Raw genomic sequence first — 9619 nt, forward strand, 5'->3', positions numbered from 1 at the left:
CCTACTGGCTTCTACTAAATCAATTCAGAACACCCTGCTGGCTTCTACTAAATCCATTCTCCTTTCAGAACACCCTACTGGCTTCTACTAAATCCATTCAGAACACCCTGCTGGCTTCTACTAAATCCATTCAGAACACCCTACTGGCTTCTACTAAATCCATTCTCCTTTCAGAACACCCTACTGGCTTCTACTAAATATATTCTCCTTTCAGAACACCCTGCTGGCTTCTACTAAATCCATTCAGAACACCCTACTGGCTTCTACTAAATCTATTCTCCTTTCAGAACACCCTACTGGCTTCTACTAAATCCATTCTCCTTTCAGAACACCCTACTGGCTTCTACTAAATCCATTCAGAACACCCTACTGGCTTCTACTAAATCTATTCTCCTTTCAGAACACCCTGCTGGCTTCTACTAAATCCATTCTCCTTTCAGAACACCCTACTGGCTTCTACTAAATCCATTCTCCTTTCAGAACACCCTGCTGGCTTCTACTAAATCCATTCAGAACACCCTACTGGCTTCTACTAAATCTATTCTCCTTTCATAACACCCTGCTGGCTTCTACTAAATCCATTCTCCTTTCAGAACACCCTACTGGCTTCTACTAAATCCATTCAGAACACCCTGCTGGCTTCTACTAAATCCATTCAGAACACCCTACTGGCTTCTACTAAATCCATTCTCCTTTCAGAACACCCTACTGGCTTCTACTAAATCCATTCTCCTTTCAGAACACCCTGCTGGCTTCTACTAAATCCATTCAGAACACCCTACTGGCTTCTACTAAATCTATTCTCCTTTCAGAACACCCTGCTGGCTTCTACTAAATCCATTCTCCTTTCAGAACACCCTACTGGCTTCTACTAAATCCATTCAGAACACCCTGCTGGCTTCTACTAAATCCATTCAGAACACCCTACTGGCTTCTACTAAATCCATTCTCCTTTCAGAACACCCTACTGACTTCTACTAAATCCATTCTCCTTTCAGAACACACTACTGGCTTCTACTAAATCCATTCTCCTTTCAGAACACCCTACTGGCTTCTACTAAATACATTCTCCTTTCAGAACACACTACTGGCTTCTACTAAATCCATTCTCCTTTCAGAACACACTACTGGCTTCTACTAAATCCATTCTCCTTTCAGAACACCCTACTGGCTTCTACTAAATCCATTCTCCTTTCAGAACACCCTACTGGCTTCTACTAAATCAATTCAGAACACCCTGCTGGCTTCTACTAAATCCATTCTCCTTTCAGAACACCCTACTGGCTTCTACTAAATCCATTCAGAACACCCTGCTGGCTTCTACTAAATCCATTCAGAACACCCTACTGGCTTCTACTAAATCCATTCTCCTTTCAGAACACCCTACTGGCTTCTACTAAATCCATTCAGAACACCCTGCTGGCTTCTACTAAATCCATTCTCCTTTCAGAACACCCTACTGACTTCTACTAAATCCATTCTCCTTTCAGAACACACTACTGGCTTCTACTAAATCCATTCTCCTTTCAGAACACCCTACTGGCTTCTACTAAATACATTCTCCTTTCAGAACACACTACTGGCTTCTACTAAATCCATTCTCCTTTCAGAACACCCTACTGGCTTCTACTAAATACATTCTCCTTTCAGAACACACTACTGGCTTCTACTAAATCCATTCTCCTTTCAGAACACACTACTGGCTTCTACTAAATACATTCAGAACACCCTACTGGCTTCTACTAAATCCATTCTCCTTTCAGAACACACTACTCTACGGGCTTCTACTAAATCCATTCTCCTTTCAGAACACACTACTCTACGGGCTTCTACTAAATCCATTCTCCTTTCAGAACACACTACTCTACGGGCTTCTACTAAATCCATTCTCCTTTCAGAACACACTACTCTACGGGCTTCTACTAAATCCATTCTCCTTTCAGATCACACTACTGGCTTCTACTAAATCCATTCTCCTTTCAGAACACACTACTCTACGGGCTTCTACTAAATCCATTCTCCTTTCAGAACACACTACTCTACGGGCTTCTACTAAATCCATTCTCCTTTCAGAACACACTACTCTACGGGCTTCTACTAAATCCATTCTCCTTTCAGAACACACTACTGGCTTCTACTAAATCCATTCTCCTTTCAGAACTCTATGGGCTTCTACTAAATCCATTCTCCTTTCAGAACTCACTACTCTACGGGCTTCTACTAAATCCATTCTCCTTTCAGAACTCACTACTCTACTGGCATCAACTAAATCCATTGTGATGGGTAATGCTGGGTTTCTATGCAATGCTTTTCCACACACACACAGTACCTCATGCATGTAGGGGTCGACCAGGATCTCAAAGGGCCCGACAGACAGTGAGATGTTGGAGGCGGCGGTGGGGATGGGGAGGACGTAGTGGAAGGTCTTCTTCCTCATGTCATGGGTATAGACAGTCTCTACCAAGTCCCCACAGGACACAGCTACCATAGAGGCATCCACTGTGAACTCCAGCTTCCAGGTGCACAGCTCAGAGTACGAGTCCACACAGGGGAACCAGAACCTGGGAGAGGAAGGCCGGTGGACAAGAGTGTAAGTAGAGTCAAGGAGCAAGAAAGGACGAGGCTTGTGACAACATATCTGATAGTATTACATAGAGGAGAGAGAGAGAGAATGACAGAGAGAGAGAGAGAGAGAGAGAGAGAGAGAGAGAATGACAGAGAGAGAGAGAGGGCGAGAATGACAGAGAGAGAGAGAGGGCGAGAATGACAGAGAGAGAGAGAGGGCGAGAATGACAGAGAGAGAGAGAGAGCGAGAATGACAGAGAGAGAGAGAGAGAGCGAGAATGACAGAGAGAGAGAGAGAGCGAGAATGACAGAGAGAGAGAGAGAGCGAGAATGACAGAGAGAGAGAGCGAGAATGACAGAGAGAGAGAGCGAGAATGACAGAGAGAGAGAGAATGAGAGAGAGAGAGAATGACAGAGAGAGACAGAACAGGGAGATAGATAATGACAGAGAGAAAGAGAAGAGAGAGGAGACAGAGAGAGAGAATGAGGGAGACAGAGAGAGAGAATGACAGAGAGAGGCAGAGTTCAGAGAGAGACAGAACAGGGAGCGAGAGAGAGAATGACAGAGAAAGAGAAGATAGAGGAGAAAGAGAGAGGGAGAAAGAGAGAGAGAATGACAGAGAGATACACCAGGCCAGCCTAGACAGCACAGAGAATAAAAGTCTCAATATGACATCAATCCATGTCTCCCTCCCCACCTCGTGGAGTTCTGGTATCCGAAGGAGAAGACGTGTGCTCCTCTCTCAGCCATGCTCCCCTCTACGTCAGGCACCACAAAGTGAAGGCCTCCTTTAGGCTGGTCCAGAGAGAACTCTATGTACACCTTCAGCACATTCATCTCTGAAGACATAGAAACAGTCATTTATTTACAGGGCACTAAGTTCAATTGTACATAAACAATACTGTAAAGCTTCCTGATGCTATATGCATTAAGCTGAGAGCATCGCAGGACATTAGCCTGGTTCCTGGTGTGTTGGTATTATATAAACAGATCGAGGACCAACCGGGCTATCAGAATACACCTTGAACCTTTATAGTCAAACTACAGACCCAAGTCTCAAGTCCCAAGTCCCAAGTCTCAAGTCCCAAGACTCAAGTCCCAAGACTCAAGTCCCAAGACTCAAGTCCCAAGACTCAAGTTCCAAGACTCAAGTTCCAAGACTCAAGTTCCAAGACTCAAGTTCCAAGACTCAAGTTCCAAGACTCAAGTTCCAAGACTCAAGTTCCAAGACTCAAGTTCCAAGACTCACGTTCCAAGACTCACGTTCCAAGACTCAAGTTCCAAGACTCAAGTTCCAAGACTCAAGTCCCAAGACTCAAGTCCCAAGACTCAAGTCCCAAGACTCAAGTCCCAAGACTCAAGTCCCAAGACTCAAGTCCCAAGACTCAAGTCCCAAGACTCAAGTCCCAAGACTCAAGTCCCAAGACTCAAGTCCCAAGACTCAAGTCCCAAGACTCAAGTCAGATGCAACGGAGGCCAGTCATTCACCAAAGAAGGTCATAACGTAGATGAACCCGATTCAGAGACAACATTTGACTGGAACAAGACGAGGTCCTGTATTTACCGTCTCCTTGCTTCCACAGCTCCGAGGGGACTTTGATGACCAGCTCGCCGTGTCCTGCATCTGGGTCCACAGCACTGACTGCTGCTGTGTAGGCACTGGAGAAATAGTTCAGGTTCCTCCTGTAAGGGACAGGGCAGAGAGGAGGAGGAGGTGAGGACTTACTGCAGGTCAGTGTTCTGAAAGTAGTTGTGTAATACAAGGAGGTGAATCTCAAGTCTTCGCCTTGATTCCTCCTGTCCTCCTCACTCGACTTTACACACATTTATGTCATTCAGCAGGAACTCTTATCCAGAGCAACTTAAGTGTGCCTTCCACTAAGGTAGATAAAACAACCACACATCCCATTCATTGTTTCTTGAGAAAACATCAGAAAGAACCAAGGAGAACATTGGAGGATGGAGATGTACTGTTGGAGATGTACTGGAGGATGGAGATGTACTGTTGGAGATGTACTGTTGGAGATGTACTGGATGATGGAGATGTACTGTTGGAGATGTACTGGAGGATGGAGATGTACTGGATGATGGAGATGTACTGTTGGAGATGTACTGGAGGATGGAGATGTACTGTTGGAGATGTACTGGAGGATGGAGATGTACTGGAGGATGGAGATGTACTGGAGGATGGAGATGTACTGGAGGATGGAGATGTACTGTTGGAGATGTACTGGAGGATGGAGATGTACTGGAGGATGGAGATGTACTGTTGGAGATGTACTGGAGGATGGAGATGTACTGTTGGAGATGTACTGGAGGATGGAGATGTACTGTTGGAGATGTACTGGAGGATGGAGATGTACTGGTGTTTTCTGTTTCCTTCATGGAGAGTTATGAATACCTGACCGTGTGTGTATGAGGACTTACTGCTTGGACTCGTGGTGGCAGACCTCTAGAGTAGGGTCATTGTAAATGAATGGTGCTTCTAGGTCGTTGACCCGGACCCTGTAGATCCTGCACTGCTTGCTGTTGAGTTTGATCCGGTTCAGGTTGACCACAGTTGGGAAGATGGTCAGCTCCACAAAGCCCTGTCAAATAGAGGGGTGTGTCCGTTGACATGGATGAGAAACTAGACTGGTTCTACATGGCCAAATGACTAAGACTGCACATATTTCTACTGTTGTTTTCAATGTCTCGCAGTAGAAATATGTTTGGTTCTCAGTCATGTGGCTAGGTTCTACGGATACAACAACAGGGATATAGCCTACAGCTAGGTTCTACAGATACAACAACAGGGATATAGCCTACAGCTAGGTTCTACAGATACAACAACAGGGATATGGCCTACAGCTAGGTTCTACAGATACAACAGGGATATGGCCTACAGCTAGGTTCTACACATACAACAACAGGGATATGGCCTACAGCTAGGTTCTACAGATACAACAGGGATATGGCCTACAGCTAGGTTCTACAGATACAACAGGGATATAGCCTACAGCTAGGTTCTACAGATACAACAACAGGGATATAGCCTACAGCTGGGTTCTACAGATACAACAACAGGGATATAGCCTACAGCTGGGTTCTACAGATACAACAGGGATATAGCCTACAGCTGGGTTCTGCAGATACAACAGGGATATAGCCTACAGCTAGGTTCTACAGATACAACAACAGGGATATAGCCTACAGCTGGGTTCTACAGATACAACAACAGGGATATAGCCTACAGCTGGGTTCTACAGATACAACAGGGATATAGCCTACAGCTGGGTTCTGCAGATACAACAGGGATATAGCCTACAGCTGGGTTCTACAGATACAACAGGGATATAGCCTACAGCTGGGTTCTGCAGATACAACAGGGATATAGCCTACAGCTGGGTTCTGCAGATACAACAGGGATATAGCCTACAGCTAGGTTCTACAGATACAACAGGGATATAGCCTACAGCTAGGTTCTACACATACAACAACAGGGATATAGCCTACAGCTGGGTTCTGCAGATACAACAGGGATATAGCCTACAGCTAGGTTCTACACATACAACAACAGGGATATCGTCTACAGCTGGGTTCTACACATACAACAACAGGGATATAGCCTACAGCTGGGTTCTACACATACAACAACAGGGATATAGCCTACAGCTAGGTTCTACACATACAACAACAGGGATATAGCCTACAGCTGGGTTCTACAGATACAACAGGGATATAGCCTACAGCTAGGTTCTACAGATACAACAGGGATATAGCCTACAGCTAGGTTCTACAGATACAACAGGGATATAGCCTACAGCTAGGTTCTACAGATACAACAACAGGGATATAGCCTACAGCTAGGTTCTACAGATACAACAGGGATATAGCCTACAGCTGGGTTCTACAGATACAACAGGGATATAGCCTACAGCTAGGTTCTACAGATACAACAGGGATATAGCCTACAGCTAGGTTCTACAGATACAACAGGGATATAGCCTACAGCTAGGTTCTACAGATACAACAACAGGGATATAGCCTACAGCTAGGTTCTACAGATACAACAGGGATATAGCCTACAGCTAGGTTCTACAGATACAACAGGGATATAGCCTACAGCTAGGTTCTACACATACAACAACAGGGATATAGCCTACAGCTAGGTTCTACAGATACAACAACAGGGATATAGCCTACAGCTAGGTTCTACAGATACAACAGGGATATAGCCTACAGCTAGGTTCTACAGATACAACAGGGATATAGCCTACAGCTGGGTTCTACAGATACAACAGGGATATAGCCTACAGCTAGGTTCTACACATACAACAACAGGGATATAGCCTACAGCTAGGTTCTACAGATACAACAACAGGGATATAGCCTACAGCTAGGTTCTACAGATACAACAACAGGGATATAGCCTACAGCTAGGTTCTACACATACAACAACAGGGATATAGCCTACAGCTAGGTTCTACAGATACAACAGGGATATAGCCTACAGCTGGGTTCTACAGATACAACAGGGATATAGCCTACAGCTAGGTTCTACAGATACAACAGGGATATAGCCTACAGCTAGGTTCTACAGATACAACAGGGATATAGCCTACAGCTAGGTTCTACAGATACAACAACAGGGATATAGCCTACAGCTAGGTTCTACAGATACAACAGGGATATAGCCTACAGCTAGGTTCTACAGATACAACAGGGATATAACTAGCATTTTATTGCTGGTACTTGGGGGAACTATAGTTAACGAATATATTTACTACGATATACTTACAATCACAGACTTTCTTTGGAAGTTGATGTTGTTGATGCAGACAACCTGGTGAGTCGTGTGGGAATAAACATGACATAACAGGTTAACACATTGAGGAATAACGGCGCTACATACAGTATTATATACTGTGCCAAGTAATAACTTAAGGACAAACGTGTGGGCAAAGCTAACTAAGCCAAAGGTCATAGAAAAGACTTATAATTTAAAAGGCCGCGGGCTCTCAAATCCCTTGTCCTTCTTCCTGTTCATCTTGACTTCATGCATTGATACGGTATATGAATTTGATCATGTTCGTGAACTACGGGTTTGACGCGATGGTCGTGTGGACTGGAAAGTTCTTCCTGTATCCACAAAAAAACATATATATATTTCCAGTCCTAATAAATCCCAATGCAATGAGTTCATGCGCAGCGAATGTGGCGATTTAGCTAGCTAGTCAGTCAGTTGACTAGTGCTAACGTTAGCCAGTTAGCCAGTTAACACAACACTTCCAGCCATTCTTCCCCGCCGGCTGTCTGTGCAATGCAATCAGCGTCTCAAACACCTTTTCCAGATATGCACGCTACCAAAGACTATCATTCAGCTTTGCAAGAATAATTTATGTTTCAAATGAGCATTTTTGTCAATGTTGAGCTCCAAAAACATGAAACTATATCCTCTCCGTCTGAGCGACAGCTCAAAGTTCTTCTTCTTCATGTTTTGTGATTTTAAAATGGCGGTTGACAACCAAAAGGCGCATTACCGCCACCAGCTGGACTGAAGTGTAAATCCATTACACTTTCCTGATCGAAGTGTTGTGATTGTTGAGCGGTCGTCACTACGTACCAAATACACAAAGTCGTAAACCCCGCCCATTTCGACAATTTAACTTTTTAATTTATTTTAATTGTATCTTTATTTATCCAGGCAAGTCAGTTAAGAACACATTCTTACTTTCAATGACAGCCTAGGAACAGGTATGCCTTGTTCAGGGACAGAATGACAGATTTTTTACCTTGTCAGCTCGGGAATAGATCTTGCAACCTTTCGGTTACGAGTCCAACGCTCCAATCACTAGGTTACTTGTTTGTAACTTCTTAAAATTAGATGTTAAAACCAACCCTAACCTAAACCACACTGCTAACCTTATACCTAACCCTAACTTTAAATTAAGACCAAACATAAAAGTTTTGTTTTCATGAATATTAACGACATAGCCATTTTACAAATACAAAAAAAATCTCTCGCGGAAACCGGTTGTAATTCGGTCAGTGCTATCTTGGTTCCTCGGTATGTCCCTAACCCATTGAATTTTACATTTAAAACGGTTAAGGTAAGGGTTAAGGTTAGGTTAGGACTTTTAGAGCCATTTTCGACTTTAACTTTAAATAGATATGGGAATGGATGGAAAAATTGGGTTTTGGATGTCACATCCAGGCCTGTGCCTGGGATCATATCACCTCTACCTTACCTGACACCCTAGACCCACTTCAATTTGCTTACCACCCTAATAGATCCACAGATGATGCAATCACACTGCACACTGCCCTATCCCATCTGGACAAGAGGAATACCTATGTAAGAATGCTGTTCATTGACTGTAGCTCAGCATTCAACACCATAGTACCCTCCAAGCTCAGGGTTAAACTCAGGGTCCTGGGTCTGAACCTCACCCTATGCAAATGTCCCCTAGACTTCCTGACGGGCCGCCCCCAGGTGGTGAAGGTAGGAAACAACACCTCCACTTCGCTGATCCTCAACACAGGGGTGCGTGCTCAGCCCCCTCCTGTATTCCCTGTTCACCCATGACTGCATGGCCACGCATGTCTCCAACTCAATCATCAAGTTTGCAGACGACACAACAGTAGTAGGCCGGATTACCAACAATGATAAGACAGCCTACAGGGAGGAGGTGAGGGCCCTCAGAGTGTGGTGCCAGGAAAATAACCTGTCACTAAATGTCAAGAAAACAAAGGAGATGATCGTGGACTTCAGAAAACAGCAGAGGGAGCAGACTGTTAAATAGCCACCACTAGCCCGTTAGAGGCTGCTGGCCTAAATACATACTGTCGACTTGAAATCACTGGCCACTTTAATAATAGAATACCAGTCACTTTCATAATGTTTACATATTTTCCATGACTCATCTCATATGTATATATATATATATATATATATATACTGTATTCTATTCAACTGTATTTTAGTCTATGCCTCTGAATCAGTATAACTTTAGACCGTCCCCCCGCCCATACCCGGTCGCGAACGAGGGACCCTCTGCACACATCAACAAC

General features: G+C 44.2%; 1 protein-coding gene across 2 annotated transcripts in view; it reads right to left on the reverse strand.

Annotated features, from left to right (window-relative positions):
- Window positions 1–8103, reverse strand: part of taf2 (TAF2 RNA polymerase II, TATA box binding protein (TBP)-associated factor) — a 52462-nt gene extending 44359 nt beyond the window's left edge. Inside the window, exons 1-6 of one of the 2 annotated variants that reach the window (XM_036935463.1) lie at window positions 7546–8092; window positions 7347–7401; window positions 4994–5154; window positions 4131–4249; window positions 3264–3405; window positions 2330–2561 (exon numbers count right to left, since the gene is read on the reverse strand). In XM_036935463.1, the coding sequence (XP_036791358.1) occupies window positions 2330–2561; window positions 3264–3405; window positions 4131–4249; window positions 4994–5154; window positions 7347–7401; window positions 7546–7610 (774 nt within the window). In that variant the 5' untranslated portion in view covers window positions 7611–8092. Of the gene's footprint in view, window positions 1–2329; window positions 2562–3263; window positions 3406–4130; window positions 4250–4993; window positions 5155–7346; window positions 7402–7545 lie in introns of both variants that reach the window. The other variant, XM_036935468.1, reaches the window with a different exon arrangement.
- Window positions 8104–9619: the final 1516 nt, after the last annotated feature.

This window comes from Oncorhynchus mykiss, chromosome 2, assembly GCF_013265735.2.
Source record: "Oncorhynchus mykiss isolate Arlee chromosome 2, USDA_OmykA_1.1, whole genome shotgun sequence".
In the NCBI taxonomy this organism is placed as follows: domain Eukaryota; kingdom Metazoa; phylum Chordata; class Actinopteri; order Salmoniformes; family Salmonidae; genus Oncorhynchus; species Oncorhynchus mykiss.